The sequence below is a fragment of the Erythrolamprus reginae genome, chromosome Z (genome assembly GCF_031021105.1).
Source record: "Erythrolamprus reginae isolate rEryReg1 chromosome Z, rEryReg1.hap1, whole genome shotgun sequence".
NCBI lineage: Eukaryota > Metazoa > Chordata > Lepidosauria > Squamata > Dipsadidae > Erythrolamprus > Erythrolamprus reginae.
The window spans coordinates 5620500-5644137 of record NC_091963.1 but is presented as its reverse complement, the minus strand read 5'-3'; the positions used below and the strand labels follow the sequence as shown (position 1 = coordinate 5644137).

At 41.9% G+C, this 23638-nt stretch overlaps 2 protein-coding genes across 2 annotated transcripts in view; one reads left to right on the top strand and one right to left on the bottom strand.

Annotated features, from left to right (window-relative positions):
- The window catches only part of DLEC1 (DLEC1 cilia and flagella associated protein), a 79692-nt gene extending 77941 nt beyond the window's left edge, over nt 1-1751 (top strand). The window contains exon 38 of the mRNA XM_070729882.1: nt 1544-1751. Within this exon, the coding sequence (XP_070585983.1) occupies nt 1544-1670 (127 nt within the window). The 3' untranslated portion in view covers nt 1671-1751. The remainder of the gene's footprint in view (nt 1-1543) is intronic.
- A 2140-nt stretch (nt 1752-3891) lies between these two features.
- On the bottom strand, nt 3892-22158 carry ACAA1 (acetyl-CoA acyltransferase 1). The gene is made up of 12 exons (XM_070766885.1): nt 21898-22158; nt 20824-20917; nt 20576-20633; nt 18748-18827; nt 18178-18220; nt 12678-12776; nt 11363-11443; nt 9645-9835; nt 8305-8484; nt 7469-7524; nt 5761-5906; nt 3892-5015 (listed from the first exon to the last, which is right to left on the bottom strand). Exons 1-12 carry the CDS (start codon nt 22057-22059, stop codon nt 4940-4942), a joined length of 1266 nt encoding a protein of 421 aa, XP_070622986.1. The 5' UTR covers nt 22060-22158; the 3' UTR covers nt 3892-4939.
- Between the last annotated feature and the right edge of the window lie 1480 nt (nt 22159-23638).

Genomic DNA, 23638 nt, shown 5'->3' with positions numbered 1-23638 from the left:
ACCATTGCAGCATCCCCATGGTCATGTGATCAAAATCCAGGCCATCATCAACTGGCTCATATTTATGACCATTGTAGTTTCCTGGGGTCATGTGATCCCATTTTGCAGCCTTCTGACAAGCAAAGTCAATAAGGAAGCCAGATTCGCTTAACGACTGTGTTATGAAAGAGTGTGAAATGGGGCAAAACTCACTCACCCAAATGTCTTACTCAGCAACAGAAATGCTGGGCTCAGTTGGGATCATAATTCAAGGACTGAGAAGAGTGGGTGAAGGAGTAGCAGGCCAGCTGAACTGGGCAACTCACCACGGGATAACCTGTTGCCAGACAATTTAATTTAATTTCCTTAAAATAATTTTTAAAAATATATTTTAATATTTGTCATTCACATTTTATTTTGTCCCTCCTTTGGCATCCTTCCTTTATTGATTCTTTGTGACAATTTCTTCACTATTAGTGTAACTACATGGCATCAGTCCAGATTACTTGCTGGACCGTCTTCTGCCGTATGAGTCCCAGCGACCGATTAGGTCCCACAGAGTCGACCTTCTCCAGGTCCTGTCAACCAGACAATGTCGCTTGGCAGGGCCTAGGGGAGGAGCCTTCTGTGGGGGGCCCGGCCCTCTGGAATCAGCTCCCCACGGAGATTTGCACTGCCCCCACCCTCCTCACCTTCCGCAAGAGTCTTAAGACTCACTTATGCCGCCAGGCTTGGGGCAATTAGGTCTTGGTCCCCTGGTCAACGAATGTGGTGTATGGTTGAGATCTGAATGTGTATGATTGTTTCTTAAAATATTTGGATTTTAGGTTTGTAGTTTTAATTGAATTATTTATTTATTTATTTTTATTTATTCGATTTTTATGCCACCCTTCTCCTTAGACTCAGTGAAGCTTACAACATGTTAGCAATAGCACTTTTGAACAGAGCCAGCCTATTGCCCCCACAATCCAGGTCCTCATTTTACCCACCTCGGAAGGATGGAAGGCTGAGTCAACCTTGAGCCAGTGATGAGAATCGAACCGCTGACCTGCAAATCTAGTCAGCTTCAGTGGCCTGCAGTACAGCACTCTACCTGCTGCGCCACCCCGGCTCTAGATTTGTCTTTGTATTTTACTGTTTATATTACGTGCTATAAGCCGCCGCGAGTCCTCGGAGGGGTGGCATGCAAATCTATCTATCATCTATCTATCATCTATCTATCTATCTATCTATCTATCTATCTATCTATCTATCTATCTATCTATCTATCTATCTATCTATCATCTATCTATCTATCTATCTATCTATATCTATCTATCTATCTATCTATCTATCTATCTATCTATCTATCTATCTATCTATCTATCTATCTATCTATCTATCTATCTATCTATCTAACTAACTAACTAACTAACTAACTAAACTAACTAACTAACTCTTGTCCTGCAGCGAGTTGCCAATGGGGAGTTGGCCAGGGGGAGTTTCCAGTCACAGGTAGGAGAGGCCCTTCCATGGAGTTTTTGTCAAAGGGAGGACTCACGTCTTAACCATGCTCTCGTTTCAGAGACAACATGGACTATGAAACCACAGTGACCGTTGTTGGCATGCTGGGAGAGAAGCCGTGCCTGCTGCTTGTCAAAGGAAGTGGCTCCTACGATGAGAAGTACGAAGAGCTGCTCATGGGCACCTGAAGAACAAGCCACAGAGGGCCTTCTCACAAGCAGCTTAACTTTTGTAACACTAGAGACAAATAAAACATTTCTATATCCCTGGCTCGGGTGAAAGCTTGCTTCTGCGTAGAGCATAAAATAATAGAGTTGGAAGGGGCTCTAACCAAGCGCCTACTCAAATGAAAGGCCCTGTTCCAGTGATGACGAACCTTTCCATTGCATGGAAACATCATGTGCGCACGCACACTCGTTGGGGCCACGCTCTGGAAAAGCTGAACTTCCAGTTCTAGTGTTCATACTGCCAGAAGATGAGTTGGCCAGTGCACAGGCGCACGTTTTTGGTATTGCCCTACATGCAAAGGACAGCTGATTGCACGCACATGCGCATCAGAAACCTGGAAGACAAAACAGGCAAGGTTGCACATGCCAGGCGATATAGCTTTGCATGCCACTTTGGGCACACATGCCATAGGTTCGCCATCATGGCCCTCTACCATTTCAGACAAAAGTACTCTATCCCTTTAAAAATGTTGGAGCAACCACAATTAGTTGTTCCACTGATTGTTCTGTCAGGAAATTTCTCCTTAGTTCTAAGTTGCTTCTCTCGTTTAGTTTCCACTCGTTGCTTCTTATTCTACCCTCAGGTGCTTTGGAGAATAGGTTGACTCCCTCTTCTTTGGGGCAACCCCTGAGATATTGGAAGACTGCTATCCTGTCTCCCCTGGTCCTTTTCACTAGACATGCCCAGTTTCAGCCTTCCTATGTTTTAGCCTCATGTCACGTGTGGATTGTGGTTATAATACAGTATACAGTTTTAGGCAGGTGATTATGTTCAGTCTCTTCTTTAAAATCTCCACAACATCTGAAGGCAAGATGTTCCACTGTTAATTGTCCTCACTTTAGGAAGCTTCCCCTTAGTTTTAGATTGCTTCTTTCCTTGAATTAACAAGAAACTTCCTAACAGTCTTCAAATTATGTCTGTAATGGAGCCTGGTCACAATAGTTGTAAGCCGTAACAGTCATTAAATAGGTCAATCATATGTCCAAGCCAACTTTATGTGTGTGTGTATACAGTGATACCTTGTCTTACGAACTTAATTGGTTCTAGGAGGAGGTTCGTAAGGGTGAAAAGTTCATAAGACGAAACGTTTCCCATAGGAATCAATGGAAAAGCAATTAATGCGTGCAAGCCCAAAATTCACCCCTTTTGCCAGCCGAAGCGCCCGTTTTTGCGCTGGTGGGATTCTCCTGAGGCTCCCCTCCATGGGAAACCCCACTTCCAGACTTCCGCATTTTTGCGATGCTGCAGGGGAATCCCACCAGCGCGAAAATGGGCGCTTCGCTGGCAACGGAAGTCCGGAGGCAGGGCATCCCAGCGGCGGCAGGGTTCATAAGGTGGAAAAAGTTCACAAGAAGAGGGATATCACATTGCCTACTTCCCTCCATGTAGATGCAATTCCATTGAGGCCTTACACATTGAGTGCAGTTGGTCAGCCAATTACAAATCCATCTGCTGGTATTGTCTAACATTTTTGTATCTCATCAAGATCGTGGTCAACTTTATCAAATGCCTTACTGAAATCCAAATAAACTGTATCCACAGTTTTTGCCTGTCCACTAATTTTGTCACTTGTAACAAGATTTGTCTGGTACAATGTGTTGTTGATAAACCCATGTTCCTATGTTCTTTCAAACCAGTAGTGCAGTTTTTCACAGGAACAGATTATTAGATCACAAACTATACAAGAAGTCCTTACATGATTTGACTGCTTTCATACAGATGTAGCAATGATTAAGTACAAGCAGTCCTCAAGTTACAACAGTTCATTTAATGACTGAAGTTACCCAGGCATAAAAAAAGTGGATGAGTTTTTCATTTACGGCCACTGCAGCATCCCCATTCTAAATGTGATCAACATTAGAAATTTGTCAAACAATTCATATTTCTGACAGTTTCAGTGTCCCGGGATCAGGTGATACTCTATTGCGACCTTCTGACAAGCAAAATCAATGGGGAAGAGAGATTCACTTAACAACCATGTTGCTAACTTAACTGCAGTTGATTCACATGGCAAGAAAGTTTGTAAAATGGGGGGAAAATGTCTTGCTGAGCAACATAAACTCTGGGCTCAATTGCGGTTTTAAGTTGAGGACTTCCTTTAACATCTAATTTGGTGCCAACCATCGTTCCGTTAGAAAAATGGCTTTCCAGGAATTAAATGATCCAGAACCATTCACAGGCTTTATTAATGTAATTTAATTCATGAACAGAAATTTAATTAGTTGATTAAAACATCTTTTAAGAATTGGTTTAGCTCCTTAGAACACCAGCAAAGCAATTATCATCTATTTCTTGCTAGGACCTGAATCGTGAGATTCTTTAACCTGCTTATTTTGTTGCTTTTCCTTTTCAAGAATTTTAAAATAATTTTTCTTCCTGTTCATGGTAACAATAATATTTTCTTATTTTAAAAAACTATACCTGGTCCCAGTTCATCTTCAAAAAATACAGTGTGCTAAACTAAAATTATCTTAAGGAGAAAAAAATAAAAGAAACCACGCCAGCAACAGCTGCTTAAAGAGTTCTTCAAAAACTTTGAAAACGGAACTCAGCAGCAATAAATGTTATGCTATGATTTTTTTCAATTGTTCCCAAATGGACTGACACCATTTTCTAGCTCAGGAGTCTTCACATTTACCAATTTTAAGACTTATGAATTTCAACTCCTTTAAAAATGACTTGAAATCCATAAGTCGTAAAGTTGCCAATTTTGGAGGCTCCTAGCTGATTCTAATAATCAATATTCTCCCCTCCACCCAAAAGCAGTACTTTGGCTGCTTTAGGTAATTTACTCATTGGAGTAAGGGTTCTTGGGAGGAGAGGGAGAGAAAAATACCTTGTTCCCAATTGCACATTAATCCCAGCACTGCAGATAAGGCAATCTGTTTCAGACTGCTGATCAGTCAAGTTCCCCAGGTACCCCTTTCTCCCTCCGCCAACCCCAACCCACCTCCATTGAAAGGATAGACCCCTCACACCCTAATGATTAGATTCATATTAACCTATTAATAGGTTTTGTTAAAAGACCTGAAGCCAAAGATCCTTGCTGCACCCCGTCCCCAAATTCATTCCCGTGGCTTCTTTTGGACTTCAAAAGCTCTGCCCACCAAAGAGGGTTCCCACCTAACAGTCATATAAAGCCGGATTGCACATCAGGACGTATCGCAGGGGTGTTTTTTTTCCCCCCAGGCCTTGGAAGGCAGGTTGCGTGAAGAGCCTGAACTTCTGCTCAGTTCCCTGGATATTCAAATACCGCAGCTGCTCCCATCCCGGTCCCAATGCACATCGAAACCACGCCGTAACCTCTGAAACAAGAATGCACATTAGCGATACGCATCCAAGGCATGTGGTCTTGGGAGAACAGGAGTTTGGAAGGAAACAAGGTGTTTGGGGTGAGAGAAGACCTTATGACAGAATAACTGGCCAAAAAAGAGAGCCAGTTTAACCGAGCCGTGAAGGTACAAATCTAGAAACCAGGAAATTTGGGAGTTTTAGTTCCACCTTAGCCGTAAAAGCCGGCAGGGTGACTTTGAACCCATCACCAGGCGATTGTGAGTTCTAGTTTTCCCTTAGGCATGAAAGCCAATTGGGTGACTTTGAGTCAATCACCAGGAGAGAGTAAGTTCTAGTTCTGCCTTGGCCATAAAAGCCGGCAGGGTTACTTTGGGCCAATCACCAGGCGACTGGGAGTTCTAGTCTCGCTTTAGGCATGAAAATTGGCTGGGTGACTTTGGGCCAGTCACTGTCTCTCAGCTCAACCCACCTCACAAGTATTGTGGGAAAAATAGAGAGTATGCAATATGTTTGCTGCCTCAAAGTTATTTATAAATAAAGGCAGGGCATAAATAAAATAAACACAAATTTAACAGCTAATCGGCTACCACAAGGCGTCTCCTTCATTTTCAATTACGCAAATTAGGACCTGCAGGAGATCCAGTTTTACATGTCCAACCTCCCAAGCAGGTGGAGGAACTCCTTGGTGGCGCCCTTTAAAACCCAAGCAGCATAAACTGAGTACTGAGGGGTGGAGTTCACGCTTTCCACACTCACCTCTTTCCCTTGCGCTTTAGCTCATTGAGCAAAGTGACAACTTGCCGAGCCCCAGTGCAGCCCAGAGGATGCCCCAAAGCGATGGCGCCTCCCAGTGGGTTCACCTTCTCCATGGGGATGCCCAGCTTCTCCACACAGTAGACGGCCTGGAGAAAGAAAGCTTTTTCAGCAACCGGTTCCACTCACTCGGGACAAAATAAGTGACCTCGCGGTGAACTCTTTCTGGATTTTCGTTTTGAGATGTCGCGTTTGGTTAAGAACTCTCATCTCTGCCCATACACAGATCGGTCTTCATTTACTGAGACCAAAAGTACAGGTAATCCTTGACTTAATGGCATTGTTTAGTGACCATTCAAAGTTATATTGGCACAACCAAATAGCGAGGACCTTTCTTTCTTTCTTTCTTTCTTTCTCTTTCCTTACTTAACTTCCCTGCTGCCCAATCCCGTAGGACTCAGCATCCCTACAATCAGGTGATCCAAATCCTGACACTTGGCAAGTGATTCATATTTATGACCATTGCAGTGCCCCGTGTGTGTGTGTTTGTCACGTGATCCCCTTTTGAGACCTTCCAAAAAGCAAAGACAATGGGGAAGCCAGATTCACTACCTGTTACTACTTGTATCAACGGCAGGGATTCCCTTAACAATGGTTGTAGGAAAGGTCATAATGAAAGGTCCTTATGGTTCTTTGTGAATTTTCTTTTATGGACACTGAAAGCATCTGCACCAAAGAGAAATTCCTTGTGTGTCCAATCAGCCTTGTCCAATAAAGAATTCTGTTCTGTTCTGTTTTACTCTACTCTACTCCATTTCATTCCATGAAAGGTCATAAAATGGGGCAAAATTCACTTAACAAATGTTTCGCTTAACAACAGAAATTTGGGGCTCGATTGTGCTTGTAAGCCGAGGACTACAGAAACGGGAAGTAAAGAACGGCTTACGACCAAAAAATGCCATAAATACAGTCGTGTGATTATGGGACGTTGCAAATGCTGTAAATTTGTACTGACTGAGCATGTGGTCACATGACCTTTTGGGAGGGGTGGTCTGTCATAACTCTGAACAGTCACTAAGCAATCTGGTCATAAGTTGAAGATTACCTGTAACATTATTTTGGGTAAGAGGAACATATACACCTCGACTTACGACCACAACTGAGCACAACGTTTATGTTGCTAAGTGAAACATCTTTTAAGCAAGCGTTGCCCCATTTTAAGACGTCTTGCCACAGTTGTTTAGCAAATCATTGCAGTTGTTAAGTTAGCAACACGGTTGTTAAGTGAATCTGGCTTCCTCCATTGCTTTTGCTTGTCGGAAAGTCGCAAAAGGGGATTGTGTGACTCCAGGACCCTGCAACCGTCACAAATGTGAATCAGTCGCGAGTCCTCTTTTTTTCCAGTGCTGTCGTAATTTGAACGGTCACTAAACAAACTCTTGTAAGTCGAGGGCTACCTGTATTGCATTTGGAGACCTCAGAGGCCACACTCCCCCAAAATGTGGGCAGGATCAGGACAAACCTGGCTGGGTGAAAGGCGGTATTTACAGAGTAGGTAAATGACCTCGGAACGTCCTCCACAAATGCCGCCTGTCTGCCATGGATGATGAACGAGGTCAAAGGGCGGCTGAAATCTCTTGCTAGCCTTCGCAACTGGGAACGTATTTCCTTTATGGCGTCTTCATTCTGACCTCCCCTGCAAAAATCTTACCTGACTTGCAAAGGCCTCGTTGATTTCAAACACATCGATATCATTAACTGTCAAACCTGCAGGTCAGAGATGGACACAAATTGAACAGGGTAAGAATCAACCTCTTTCAGGGATGATATTATTATTATTATTATTATTATTATTATTATTATTAATTAGATTTCTTTGCCACCTTTCTCAAGACAACTCAGGGCGGCGTACAATATGAAATACAACAATATGTAAGAAATCTAAATAACTATAAAAGATTATGGAAATTTACTGAAAAAAATTAAAAAGACCCCATGTAAAATCACACGCATTCATCCAATCCAATCGTATCTAATATCGGCCGGAGACAATCTCATCACTCACGGCCCCCATGCCCGCTGGCAGAGGTAGGATTTTACAAAAGACCAAGAGGGAGGGGGCAGTACGTATCTCTGTAGGGAGTTCGTTCCAGAGGGTCGGGGCCGCCACAGAGAAGGCTTTTCCCCTAGGCCCTGCCAGCCAACATTGTCTGGCCGATGGGACCTGCAGAAGGCCAACTCTGTGGGACCTAACTGGCCGCTGGGATACATGAGGCAGAAGACGGTCCCGAAGATAATCTGGTCCTAAACCATGTAGGGCTTTATAGATCACTTTGAATTGGGCCCGGAGACCAACTGGCAACTGGGTGCCCTTCTGCCCCAAAGACACCCAGAGTCGGTCCTAAAAAATAACTCCATGGAGACCTCCCACCCCCCGAAGGTTGCTGTGAGCTTGCAAAAACTTGGGAAAAACAATTCCCTCCCTACTCCTCGATTAGCGGTATGGATTTCTGCCCATCCCTCTCCCTCCCAGGTTATGCTGCTCACCGGCTTTTTCCAGCGCCACTGGGATGGCATAGGCTGGCCCTATGCCCATCACGTCTGGTGGGACTCCAACCACAGCGAAGGATTTCAGCACCCCAAGGACAGGAAGCCCCAGCTGCCCAGCTGCAGAACGTCTGGCTAGGAGCACCGCAGCAGCCCCGTCGCTGACTTGGCTGGAGTTACCTGAGGGAAGTCATTTCATGAAGACGGTAAGTTTGCGAGATGCCGGCAAAACAATAGAACAGCACAACTGAGTTAATTACCGTACATCATCATCCAGGACCAACGATAGAAAATAATTCTACAATGAGAATCACTGTTAGTGTTATGTACCTAACAGTTTGGGTTTGGCAATATATAAACAAGCTAACAATGAATGCTTGTATGTATTGAAGCAATATAGCTTTAAGAGCTAGCTATAAGAGGGAGCCAGAAGTGTCATTCTCTCTCTGTGGGTTTCTGTTATTTCTCAGTATGGTATTGCTGATTCATTGTGACTGCTGTAGTAAGAGCTGTGCGTTCAATGATAGTTTGTGTATTTGTAAACTGTACAAGTAAGGCTTGTAGTATTGTTAATGCATTGAGAGTTATTGACTGATTTGATTATGTATGACTGGGCTGTTAAACTTGACTACGGTATTTGTTAAAGTAAGTACTATTTTATACACTTTAATGTATCTGATTTGTATGACTGAACCATTATTCATATCTATTGACTATCTGCTGGATGTCCGTTAGAGTTCAGTTTCCTTTGTGTATGTGTATCCCTGATAACTCAGGGGTCAGTTTGCATACTCCTTAACAATCATTTTCACAAATAAAAGAGGATTGCCATTTTTTAAAATTAATGCACTCTAAAAATTGTCTGCTCTAGAAATAACTTTTCCTTTTTCACATTAAAAATGCAATTTTATAACAACCCTGGGAAATGCATTTAAGGGGCTTTGTGTATCCTTGGAGGGCGGCATAAAATGAGACCACTTTATTTTATCCCTACCACCTCTCCACTCTGTGAGATAATCTGGGATGAGGGATGCCAAGACATGGCCTGAAGTCACTATGCGAACTCAGATCCTCTACCTCCATCTATTATTCCTATTAGTGAAAACATGTTTCATTTTTTATTTTCATCTTTGAGAAGGACTGGGCAAAGTCAGTCACCCAGTTTCTTGCCTAAAGCAGGACTAGAATTCACTGTCTCCCAATGATTAGGACAAAGTCACCCAGATGGCTTTTATGCCTAAGGCAGGACTAGAACTCACAATCTCCTAGTTCCCTAACCAAACTGGCTCTATGTCACAAAGTCAACCCCCTCCACTTTGCCTCTTGCCTCCGAACCTTACCAGCTGTGGAAGTCCCGTTCTCCTGGAAGGCTGGCTTCAGCCTGGACAATCCCTCCAGTGAGGTGCTGGCCCTGACCCCTTCGTCCTGCAGCACAGTGATCGTTTTCTCAGTGCCCTGGTCATCGGTGAAGGTGGTCTTCACGGGGACAATCTCATTTTTAAACCAGCCCAACTTCTGAGCTCGAGTTGCTCTGCAAACACACCACACCCAAACTATTATCTTTATGGTATATGTTTGAAAACTCAAAGTAAAAAGAAAAAAAGGCTTACATTCTGGAGAATAGTTGCTTTTAAATTCAATGTATTCCAAAATAACTTGAATGAATTTGCAAAACTTTTAGGTTAAAAGTGGTGTTGCTTGGGAAAAGTATCTAGTGCCCTTCTACATACCTACAAGCGAAAAATCAATTTATGTTCAATTGTTTTCTCTTGGCAAGAGAAGAGAATTGAATATGTACTGTAAGCATTATAGCATCACATTCAAATCAAAACAGGAATAGAAAAATAGGTTCCAAAACATAAATCTATTAAGATATACTTTTTTCTCCTTGCTCTTTTAAAGGAATACTTTGCAAATGAGAACAAATTTTAAGTTTAGAGACTCCTGAAATTTTCTTCAGAATGTTTGGGGGTAAAAGTTAATAAATTATTATTTAATTTTAAAAGACTTATTATACAAGGGGCAAATATGTATTTTAAAACTTTTCAGCCGGATGTTAGACAGAAAAAGAGTCATATGGGGGCATTGTTGTTATTATTTTTGGAAATGATCCAAAACTATTCTCTGATCAAACAATCATTTATCTTGCATAATACAAGCAAAATTTGTTAATCGTGCTGGAGGGAGGTGCCATCTATAGAACATTTTGTAGATGTTTTCTCTATAGGGGACAGATAGCATTGTTTTATAGTTGGATGTCCATAATTTTTCCCATTCCTGTAAATTTATTGTGTAGCCGAAATTTTGACCCCATGCTATCATCGATCCCTTTACTTCTTCCTCCGCTAATTCTTGATATAGCAAGTGTTTATATATTTTGGAAATTTGTTTTTCGTCTGGTCCAAGTAAGATTTTGTCGAATATGCCTATTTTTTGGAATCCCTGTCTGTCTTTATCTTCTTTATATCTTGATCTAATTTGATAGTACTGGATCCAATCTATCTCAATCCCTTTTTGCTGCAAATCTTGTTTGGAAATTAATATATTATTTTCATCTAAAATTTGATCATATGTTATTTTATTTTTTAAGTTCATTATTTTAGGATATATTATAGCCTCGTTTGGAGATATCCATCTTGGTATTTGCAGATATTGGGATTTTTGTACTATTGACCATGATTCTATTAAACTTTTCCTTATGAGGTGTTGTTTAACATGTGTATATGATTTATTCCCCCCCCCCCAAATAGATAGGAATGCCCTCCAAATTCAAGGTTGAAACCTTCTAATGCTAGTATCCTCTTCCCCCTAAGGGTTATCCAGTCTTTTCTCCAGCACATTGAGGCAGCTATATAATATAATTTCCAGTCCGGAACTCCCATCCCTCCTCTATTCTTATGGTCTTGTAAGTTTTTATATTTTAGTCTAGCTTTTTTCTTGCTCCAGATGAATTGGTGTGTCAGTTTTTTGAGCAAATCAAAAAATTTCTTAGGTAGTTTTATGGGAATTGTTTGGAAAAAGAAAAGAATTTTAGGTAGCACGTTCATTTTCTGCTTACTTTTGTTGAGAAGCAAGGGCGAAATTATCTTGTTTTTCTCTGGAGATACCAAATCTTTCTGCCACATTCTCAGACGTTATTCTGAAAAACAATATTAAAAGCATGCGGTTCAGTTCATTGGTTCTAAAATATTTCTTTATTAAGAAGAAAAAAGAAAGAACAAATGAAACCATGTGCCTGCTGAATAATCCAACTTAGAAGTCACTATAAATTAATTCATGACTGCAATGTCACATCCTCCCAAAAGTAACTTTTCAGTAGCTACCATATTTTTCGGAGTATAAAATGCACCTTTTTCTTCCCTAAAAGGGGCTGATAATTTAGTGCGTCTTATACTCTGAATGTAGCTTTTCCTCCCCCCCTTCCCCCCCAGCCCTAACGACTGCAATCGAACTTCCCAGCTCTTACCTTGCAAGCTCTTTCATTGTTTCTCTCTGCAAAGAATGTTTTCCAAACCCTGTCTTTGTAGGGTTTTTTTTCCCATTCTCTACTTGCTTCGAATGCTTCTTTCCAGCCCTAACCAGATGCTAACAATGTTCCCAGCTCCTACCGGCTTGCAAGCTCTTTCACTGTTACCCTCTGCAAAGAATGTTTTCCAAGCCCTAAGTCTTTGCAAGGGTTTTTCCACTGCTCTACTTGCTCCAAATGTTTCTTTCCAGGTGCTAATGGTGTTCCCAACTCTTACGGTCTTACAAGCACTTTCATTGTTACTCTCTCCAAATAAAGATTTTTTAAGCCCTAACTAAGGGATAAAATAATGTGCTGAAGGTGACTAGACTAAGGACGCTAGTCAGATGAGTACCCGGTAAACTGATTCTTTCCCCTATTTTCCTCCCCAAAAACTAGGGTGCGTCTTCTGCTCTGAAAAATACGGTAAGTAAGATGGTGAAAGTGGAGTCCTGGAGTAAAAAGAGACACTACTAAGCTCATCTTCTAATTATTAAAAGCCTCTTTTCATTTTTTTTGTGTGTTTGTGAATTTGTTCCGCTTCACAATGATGCAACTTTTACTTTTATAATGCAGGATGTTTTATAACAATGCTGGGTGTGACAGGATGATATTCCAAAACTAATGAGCCGAGAGGCATTACATCCACCCAGTCATTACTCATGTTCCCAGAATCTTATCAAGGAACAACTAGTATCGTGCATTTAATCTAGCAGTGGCTACATTTAGTGGTGTTGCTGAATCAATATCATTTGTTTGTGTAGCATAAAACCAAACAGTCGACATCGTGTCCCAGGACAACATGGGAACCCACACCATACCAACCTTTTACTCTCAGGAACAAAAAACTAAAACCGCAGCCTCTTACCCCATTGGAATCAGGCAGTCCCTCGCTTTGCTGAAGTCCATCATGCGAGAGCTGACATCCCCAGGATTGGTAGCGCTGCGGAGAGACATGGACTCCACTCTGGGCAGGAGAGCAAGAAAAGAGGGCTGTGAATATCCCTCATTTATTATTATTATTATTATTATTATTATTATTATTATTATTATTTATTAGATTTGTATGCTGCCCCTCTACGTAGACTCGGGGCGACTCACAACAATAAAACAATACACAACAAATCTAATAATTTAAAAGTCACTAAAACCCCCTTATTAAAAAGCAAAACCATACACACAAACATACCATGCATAAACTGTATAGGCCCGGGGGAGATATCTCTCAATTCCCCCATGCCTGACGGCAGAGGTGGGTTTTAAGGAGTTTACGAAAGGCAAGGAGGGTGGGAGCAATTCTAATCTCCGGGGGGGGGGGGAGCTGGTTTCAGAGGATCGGGGCCGCCACAGAGAAGGCTCTTCCCCTGGGTCCCGCCAAACGACATTGTTTAGTCCTTGTTTAAAAATAGTCCTCAACTTAAAACCGCTCCCTTAATGACAGTTCAAAGTTTCAACAGTGGCTTGGGGCCGTTTTTAAAACAACCATTGCAGCATTTCCCATGGCCATGAGATCAAAATTCGGATGCTTGGCAACTGGTTTCCATTTATGACGGTTGCACAGTTCCAGGTTTTACTTGCCAGCAGCTGTGTTCCTAAGGTAACAACTACAGAGATTTTCTTAAAAGCAAGAAAGGTCGCAAAACTGGGACAAAACTCCCTTAGCAACTGTCTCACTTAGCAACAGAAATGGTTTGGGTGACCAATTTTCCTCTTTCAATTGCCAAACATTAGGAATTGCTCAAAAGCTATGACATGCCTTTGGGGATTTTGAACACACTCTGGTTACTTTCATATAATTCAGATACGCTTGATACGTATAAATAATGTAACATTTTAAATATTTTTTGTTGTAGTTTCATTTGTCACTGAGGGCTATTTGCGTGCAAGCCATGCATGGACTCCTCCGGAAAAAAGAGCATAATAAGCAGTTTAACTGAACTAAATACATGAAGTTATTGTACAACGAAAATGTAAATCAATGTGAACCATGGACGGCTGGAAAATATTTAATTAAACCCCCCAAGACTTCTGCACCCTAGAAGAAAGTCCATTTGGACTTGTTCCTTGGCAAATGCATAGAAAAGTTTCGTTGTCAGCACTATTTTAAAGAAATTTGTAGATTCCATATTTGGCTTTCCACTATCAGATCCAGATTCAGGAGAGATCTGAGCTTCAGGCACTCCCTGCTTTCACTTCAAAATGACCCAGTGAATTGGATTTCTCTAAGAGTGATCTATTCTAGCACAACTGCTCAAGACTTTCCAAAGGCTATCACAATAGGGGCCAGGCCAGATGGATCTCAATGGAAGGGTACTCCAAAGGGCAGGAGATGGCAGTAGGGAAGGACCATCTCAACCTTGGCAACATTAGGCCTAGTAGACTTCAACTCCCAGAATTCTCCAGTCAGCAGAACTGGCGGTGGAATTCTAGGAGTTGAAGTCCTTCAGACTTAAAAGTTGTCAAGGTTGGAGACCCCTTTCTAGACTTCACTGGACAAGAACATTTAAGAGAAGAACCCTGGGATAGATCCACTCTGTCGGTCCAGATATTTTCAAGCAGTTGTAGTAGAGCATGCGAAGTCAATAATAGCAGTGACGTTTTGGAATTTTAAAAGTAGAGCCTGTTATATGGCACTTAGGATATACAGTGTTCCCTCGATTTTCGCGGGTTCGAATTTCACGAATAGCCTATACCACGGTTTTTCAAAAAATATTAATTAAAAAATACATCATGGGGTTTTTTTTATACCACGGCTTTTCCCGCCCGATGACATCATACGTCATCGCCAAACTAATAATTTTTGCAAATAAATAACAAAAAAAAATTAATTATTGTTAATAAATAAATTTGTTTATAAATATCAGGATCACTGTGTCTTATTCAATGGTGAGTACCAGTAATAATGGTGAGTAAATGGTTGTTAAGGGAATGGGAAATGGTAATTTAGAGGTTTAAAGTGTTAAGGGAAGACTTGTGATACTGTCCATAGCCAAAAATGGTGTATTTATTTCCGCATCTCTACTTCGCGGAAATTCGACTTTCGCGGGCGGTCTCAGAACGCATCCCCCGCGAAAATCGAGGGAACACTGTAGATCTATTTGTGAGTGTCCTTGAAATGGTATTAAAATGCAATATATTTATAAATAAAGAAGCAATTGCAAATCCCAAAGGGTGCTTTTTCAAGAAACAAAACCACCACTTCATAAAATGCATGGCACAACATAGAAAAATGAACCTCCCAGGACTAGATTCAGCAGTCCATCTGCATTTGAAAGACAAAGGTCACTCTTTTGAAGAGGGCAAAGTCAATATTTTGAACAGAGGACCACTGATTTGAACGAGGGGTCAAAGAGGCCATCTATGTCCAAATTGAGCAGCCCTCTTTCGACAGAGCGGGAGGGATAGGACATCATTGATCTCCAGTCTATAACAGCTCCAAGAAAGCTCCACACCTATTTGCCCATCTCAGGTGACCCTGAGACACAGAAAAACCTCCAGGTGGCTTCAACAACCATCAAGGATGCAAATGACCAGATGACTGCAAGGAATATAAATCTTTCCATTCCTCACCATCCCATCCAGCCAGAGCTGAAGAAGCATCTTGGATGAGAAGCGAAACATCTTCAAAAAGGAAAACAAAGAAAGTCCAGTTGCCTCTTGTAAAAGCACTTTTGAGACGATTGAGAATCTCCATGGACATTAAACAACTGCAAATGTTCCTGTGGCTCAGCTTTGGCAGAGTCACCGATCTCAAAACATTATAGAGATGGATGGAAACCCACATGACTTAAATGTCTGCTAAAATGTTATTCTACAAATGTGTTCTTCCTATTGATAATGAGGCACCAGCTAAAGCAGTGTTTCCCAACCTTGGCAACTTGGAAGATATTTGGACTTCAACCCCCAGAATTCCCCAGCCAGCGAATGCTGGCTGGGGAATTCTGGGAATTGAAGTCCAGATATCTTCAAGTTGCCAAGGTTGGGAAACACTGAGCTAAAGCCACAAATTCACGAGAACTGGTTGAGATATCTCTGGAGACGACGTGCAAAAGAACAAAACAACCAGGGATTTGTCACCTTTTTAAAGTCTGTGTGTATCCTGAGTAATGCTGAATTTTAAATATTTATGTCTCTAAAGAAGCAGGGTGCCACCCACTGAGCTCCACCGTAGAAACTGATTGTTTTTTGAGGTTTGACCACTTCTGATATGTGTGAAACAAACCATCCAGAAACCAGAACATTTAAGCCACAAGTGTACACACCTCTAGATTCTGGCCTGTGATGAACACTTTTGTGGCAGCAATCATGAAGAGCCAGCACATGTCTGTGGAGAGGAGCAGATTAAGTCTTTGTGCTTTTTTGTCAGTTTCTCCACATCAGATATCATACAACTGCAAGAATGTGGCTAGGCAAACTTAGCATTGCACAACATCAGGGAGCTCTGTTCAGCATTCACAGAGTATTCAACTTTGTTCTTGGATTATTCCAAGAGTTAATTTGCCAACCAAGCTTTGCAGTGCCCAAGGGCAATTGCACAATTTTAATCAGGCCATGGAGGTGTAGAGCAACATATGTAGGCACATCCCAGTACTTTTATTTAGCTACAGTACGGATTGGGTTCTGATACAGTATGTGAATATTGAAGGAGGCCTGTGGCTCATTTTCACAAGGCCTGAGAAGCAATTGTTTTGTTTGAAGGGACGAGAAGGCAACACTAAAAAACAGAGCCATTTGATTAACCCAACCTAGTTTCCAAGTGGATGGGATGGTGGGGAATGGACGGATTTATGCTCCTGGCAGACAGCTGGTCATTTGCATTCTTTTAGAGGGCCATTAAGGCCACTTGGAGATTTACCTGTGCCTTCACAATCACCTGGAGTGGTGCAAATGGGTGTGCAGCCTTCTTGGAGCTGCTGAACATCCTGCAGAAAGAACCACTCCACAATACAGTCCTTTCAGCAGTTCCAAGACTCCACATCCATTTGTACCACTTAGGTGAACCTGAAGGCACAGAAAAATCTCCAAGTGGCCTCAACGACCCACTAAAGGGACACAGATGACCAGCTTTCTCTGCAAGGAGTACACATCCTTCCATTCTGAAGAAGCTTCTTAGATGAGAAGGAAAACATCTTCTAGGAAAAATGAAGAAAATCCAGTTGTCTCTTGAAAAAGCACCTTTGGAACAGTTGGGCTGTGTTTGATATTTGCATGTGAAAAGAGAGAAAGGGGCTTTCAACAGTGACCTGATGCCACAGACGTTTCAGCCTTTGGTAACTCCTGACAATATTTCCAGAAATCTATTTGTGCTTGTGGCTTGTCCCATTTTATACAGGTAGTCTTCACTTAATCATTCAGTTATGACGGGCCTACTCAAAAGCTACTTATGACCCAGTTCCAGAGTTCCAATGGGTGCTCACACACCCCTGGATCAGAGGACTGCATTTCGGGCAAGCTCGGCAACTGGCTCACCTTTATGGCGAGTTGTAGTGCTCTGAAATCATGTAACTGAGGGTCTCCCCCCCCCTCCCTCAAATTTGGATCCATTTCTGGCAAAATAATAATAATAACCCCACCCATAGGAATACTTTGATTTGCTTAATGACAACTACAAAAACAGCCATTTTAAAAAGTCTGGAGATGTGGATGACTCGACAGCTTCCTCCATTACAGTCGTATATTGAGTCGTATATACAGTCGTATATATATATCAGGGATGTAGGCTAGATCTGGAAACCAAAATTCCAGAGAAAGGCAGCAAAAATCTACTCCATGTTGCCGCCAAGGAAACTGTGTGAATGTAGCAGTTGTGAGGATTTTGTACTACAAAGTACAGGTAGCAGCTGAACAGAATTCCCCCTAGTAACCTTGTGAATTGATAAATGTTATATTTTTTAACCCAAAGTATCAATTAACAGCTGCATGCCAGAAAAAGCAGGGGACTTATTTCTAACAATGGTATTAATGAACGCACAGGATTTGTATTTTGCAATGCCTTCACTTGTTTTTAGTTAAACACACAGCACAAAATGGATACTTACAAGGTTATCTTAGCTTCACCACCTCGGTTGCTTTTTTAAAAAAAATCTGCAAGGTCATTACACAAAGGAAACAACCACTGGATGAACAACCACTGGAGGTTATTATAAATCAAATTAAAATTAATTCCAAGACAAATTAGGAAAGGGGATTTCCTTGAGGTTGGTGTTGTGCTGCTCTCTTTCACTCCTGAAAAACTCTAGTCTCCAAAAATCCTCAAAATACAGATTTTCATAATCTGCTTAAAAATGTCACAGTGGGGTAATCAATAGACGAAAGAGCTGCTATAGGTAAGCAGTGAACTATTATATATATAAAAAAACCAAGCTTACCCACAAGCCAAACCAATATCATAGGAGCCATTTCTAATGCCACCTGTAAGTAAAGTAAATCTGTCAGTGAATTCCACTTATATCCTTCTTGAAGGGTTGCTGGGAGAGGAGAGGTGTGCTCTGCATATTCACTCATTTAGGTGGTATTTTTCCCCAGAAAGGAATAAAAAAGATGCAAGCGAAAAAAACTATTCTTAGAACTCTATAGAACTTACTGGTAGCAGGATTATAACTTCTCTTATAGAAAATATTACCAGGCAATTTACATGTTACATTCCAGAACAGGGGTCCCCCAAACTTGGCAACTTTAAGACTTGTGGACTTCAACTCCCAGAATTCTCCAACCAGCATAGCTGTTTGAGGATTGCAGAGTGCTATACTGTCAGCATAGCTAGCTGGAGAATTCTGGGAGTTGAAGTCCACAAGTCTTAAAGTTGTTAAGTTTGGAGACCCCTATTCCATAAGTTAGATTCTCTACATTTCATAATATATCAGGTGTTTGAATGAAATTCTACATTTACTCCATGCATGGAATCTGACCATTACATGGGAGGGACCCAGCCTTCTTACCAGCAATATTAATCAGAGCTTGCAATCCAGATGAACATTGCCTGTTAACGCACGATATTGGCACAGTCTCTGGGATACCACTGAAATGAAAAAAAGAGAGAAAGGACTTCATTGGTATAAAAAGGGGGAATTGGAAAACTCCCTCAGATCTCAGCGGACTAATTTTAAAGTTTTGTTGTGCCTCGATGGGTCTAGATTTGTGATTTTTAGAAAGATCCACTGAAAACTTTGCAACTAGGATCTGATGGTACAGCACCCTGCAATCCTCAAACAGAGTTTAAGTAGACCAGTATTCTGTAACGGACTGAAGACCATCGGAGAAACCTATAAGATACAAAGGATCAAACAGCAAACATATTGCTGTGTCACTCTTTCCAAAACTATGCAGTAAATATCCTAAATACAGCCCAAGTGGCTTGGGATTGGATCTGAAAGTGGATTCCTTCATGGAAAGTCGGTCTTGACGCAAAACTTTGGATCCCACAGCAGGCACAAAGTCCAAGTGTTTTTCTCAAACAAATGATAAGCACCCAGGAAGCACTAGGGCCATAATGGCGAACCTATGTATTGGAGGGCAAGTGAGGCATTGCCCTATGCTAGCTCTAGTGTGCTTGCGCGCCCGGGCCAGCTGATTTTCGGCAATGAGAAACTTCCTGAAGCCTCCAGAATGAGAAAAACAACACAACAGGCAAACTGGAAGTTATTTTTCTGAACTTCCGGTTTGCCCCTTTTTTCACCATCCCAGGCTTCAGTGAGGCCTGTGTGCATGGATGGGGCGAGTGGGTGGATTGTGCGCATGCACTGGGGCAGCACATGAGTGGGGAAGGGAATGAGTGTGGATACGTGCACATTAGCACATACACACACCACCCTTTTGTCACACGAACCAAAAAAGGTTTGCCATCACTGCTCTAGGGTCATTAAAAAAAATAGATGCAGAGATGACTTCCAAGGCCACAAAAACCGTACACATACTTTTAATAAACTGTCAGTATTAAAAAATTTATTTTTCTATACAATGGTGGCTAGCAGAAAACCATAATGATACTGTACAAACAGCATGGAGAGAAAAGAAGAATATACTGTAAATAAAAGTAACAATTTTTTAAAAAAACGAATAGAAAGGCCAGTTTGGCGTACTGGTTAGGGTGCTGGCTGAAAAACCAGGACACTGAATTTGAGAGCTGCCTTAGATGTAGAAGTCAGCTGAATGACTTTGGGCCAATCAGTCTTGCTCAAGCCAGGGCTGTTACTGAGGGTGAAATAGCCTTCCATCCTTCCGAGGTGGGTAAGATGAGGACCCAGATTGTGGGGGCAATATGCTTGCTCTGTTGAAAAGTGCTATTGCTAACATGCTGTAAGCCGCCCTGAGTCTAAGGAGAAGGGTGGCATAAAAATCGAATAAATAAATAAAATAAATAAATAGGAGGAGGAGGAAGAAGTAGTATTAGGTCTGTTTGCCATCTTGAATTTCTTATAAAAAGGCAGGATAAAAATCAATGTGAATAAATAGCTTCCACAGAACCTCACTTCCATCTGCTACATTAGGGTTATCCAATTTGGCAAACTTTAAGAATTGTAGATTTCGACTCCCAGAATTCCTAGCAGGAGGAATTCTGAGAATTGCCAAGGTTGGATATCCCTGAGCTATACAATGAAAACAGCAAACGAGAAACAGGAGCACAAGTGCCTAATATCAAATTGGACTAGTTATGTGACTTTTCTTTGCACCTGCCAATATTAACCAAACCAAATCCTTCTTTTGCCTTCGCTGTGGTGTTTTGTGTCCATGGGTCTCACTTCTAGATGGTTCAGTGTCAAAGTTCACCTTATAAACTGTCCAACTCTTGCCATCAGGGCTCCAGCACCAGGTTGAAGTACATTCCCTAAGTACAAAGAGATAAATTTGCTTTGGTTATCAGGGTTTGGTTGCCCTTCCAGATATGCTCCAGCAGCCATTGCTTTTAAAAGGTAGGAAAGGTTAAGGGGATGACCACTTCCGGGCCTGGCAGTTTGGCCATCCATTCATCCACAAGAGAAAAAAGGAAAACAGGGGCTGCAACGCAAAGGGCTCACCCACGCAGATATCGCCCAGTTGATCAGGGCTTAGCTTCACATCGTTCAGAACAGCAGTCATAACTGCAGCCAAGAGTTCGTCAGGTGTAGTTTCCTGGAAAGGGAGGAGGGAGAGGAAGAAAGAGGGAGGGAGGGAGGAAAAGAAAAAAGAGGAAGGGAAGGAGGGAGGATGGAAAAGGAAAAAGAGGAAGAAAGGAAAATGAAAAAGAGGAAGAAAGGAAGGAAAAGGAAAAAAGAGGAAGAAAGGAAAAGGAAAAAGAGAAAGAAAGGACAAGGATAAAAGAGGAAGAAAGGAAAAGGAATAAGAGGAAGGAAGGAAAAAAAGAGGAAGAAAGAGAAAGGAAAAAGAGGAAGGAAGGAAGGAAGGAAAAGAGGAAGGAAAGGAGGAAAAGGAAAAAGAGGAAGGAAGGAAAGGGAGGGAGGAAGAGAGAGAGAGAGAGAAAAAGACAGAATTAATTAATTAATTAATTAACTGGGCAATTTGGCACCCACTTTCTGTTTCAGGTTCTGGTGTGGGGATGATGGGAATTGTAGTCCATAAGGCACTTGCACTGGATCGTCCAGGGCAGCATCCAAACTCTTTTAAGTGGGCTGAGGCCCATAAACCTCAGCATAATAATCCCCTGGACTATAACCCCCATATATATGTATGTATGTATATGTATGTATGTATGTCTGTGTATATACTGCTCAAAAAAATAAAGGGAACAAAGAACACATCCTAGATCGGAATGAATGAAATATTCTCATTGAATACTTTGTTCTGTACAAAGTTGTGCTGACAACAAAATGAAATCGATCGTCAATTAGTGTTGTTTCCTAAATGGACAGTTTGATTTAAAAGACGTTTTATTTACTTGGGGGTTACATTGCGGTTTTTTTGAGCAGTGTATGTATGTATTTATGTGTAATATATATATTATAGCAGACAACTATAATCTATAAATGTAACATATACATGTTACATTTATAGATTATAGTTGTCTGCTATAATATATAATATATATACAGTATTACACATAAATAAGGAGCCCAATTTGGGGGGATTTCGGTCCTGAGCACTGAGCCGTTTACCTTGAAGCCGCCCCGTTTGCTTCTGGCGATGGCGGTACGTCGTCCGTGCACCACCACCACATCGTCCGGGCCGGACAGCGAGGCCCGACAAGGGGAAGGTGTCCAGAGCCGCGGTTGCCGGGAGCCGGTCAGATGTCCAAGGACCACTTTCATCCGCTCCATTCTCGACGCCTCAGCAAACTTTCGCCCACGACCGAAGCCCGCACGCGCAAGGCATGCCGGGAAGCCCCGTGCGGTGGCCCCGCCTCCACGCGGCCATTTTTCGGTAGTCTGAAAGGCGGGCTGCACATAGACTTAGAAAAACGAAGAGTCGCTCCCCCTTCGTTCTGAACGCCGGCTTAGAACAAAAGTTTTATACTATCAAAAGCAGTCAAAGCCTCTCACGGTTAGAATTTTCTTGCGAAATATATAAAGGCTTATTTCAAAGGCCCAACGAAAATAGAGTTCCTCTTTAGAAGAAAAAGGGGCGTGCATAAGTGCACCAGCGTGCCTTTCGTCCCCTGTCCAATTGTCTCTTTATCTCATTTTATTAGTTGGACTTGTATGCCGCCCCTCTCCGAAGACTCGGGGCGGCTCACAACAAGTAAAAACAGTCACAACAATCCAATTAATTAAAATATTTAACGATTTAAGAAAACCCCATGTAATAGCAAACAATTTATCTTTTCTTGCTTTCAAATATGTTCACCTATACTTTTATTTTATTTATATTACTACATTTCTATTCTCTTCAATGTGTATTATGTATTGGACTAAATAAATAAATAAATAAATAAATAAATAAATAAAAAGCCACGTTACAGGGACATCCCTCTTCACTTTCCTAGCTCTACAAACCATCGGCCGGCGAAGTACAGTGGGCGTTCGCAGCGAAGGACGGGATCCGCTAGGCATTCTGGGGCGTGTAGTTCTTTGTAACTGTCGTCGCTCTCCCAGTCATCTCCCGCAGAGGGGATTCCAACAGTGACTTCGCGGACCATGGTTTTATTCGTCTGAATATACGAAGCAGGAATTCCTGGGACAGGAATCCCTAAATTTGGCAACTTTAAGGCTTGTGGACTTCAACTCCCAGAATTCTCCAGCCAGCTTAGCATAACTGGCTGGAGAATTCTGGGAATTGAAGTCCACAGGTCTTAAAAGTTGCCAGGTTTGAAGACCTCTGTTCTGGGATGAGGTTTCGCCAAACTGCGGGCTGGGGAAGTGAATTAATGTTTCAATCTGGGAGGTTTGGGTGCCATAGTTTGCAAAACTGCTCTAATCTGCACAACTCCTTAAATACCATACAGGTGGTTCTTGATTTACAACCATTCATTTAGTGAATGATGAATTTGAAGTTACAACTTTAAAAAGCTGATTTATGATGCTTTTTCACTTAACTGCTATATTACACCAGTGGTTCTCAACGTTTATAATGGCGTGACCCCTTAATATGGTTCTTCATGCTGTGGTGACCCCCAACCATAAGTCTTGCACCAGCTCTCCCAACAGAGCTTTAAGCTGATTGGCAGGAAGGTCAGTTGGACACCCCCCACTGTAAACGCCTGATTGGTCGGATTGTAAAAATATGTCCCAAGGCGCCAGAATAGAAGCTTTAGTTCCTAACACCACGGGAAATTTGTCTTTTGCCATGATCTTAGGCGACCCCTGTGAAATGGCCGTTCGACCCCCAAAGGCGTCCCGACCTCCAGGTTGAGAACCACTGCATTACACAATCAAAATTCAGGCACTTGGCAACTTTTTA

Coding starts and splice junctions, on each gene's coding strand:
- ACAA1 (XM_070766885.1), bottom strand. CDS start 22,059: ATGGAGCGGATGAAAGTGGTCCTTGGACATCTGACCGGCTCCCGGCAA. Junction 18,828..20,575: donor AGAGTTGGACAGTTTATAAG/GTGAACTTTGAC, acceptor TTTTCATTTCAG/TGGTATCCCAGAGACTGTGC. Junction 5,016..5,760: donor CTAAAGCGCAAGGGAAAGAG/GTGAGTGTGGAA, acceptor TTCTTGTTTCAG/AGGTTACGGCGTGGTTTCGA.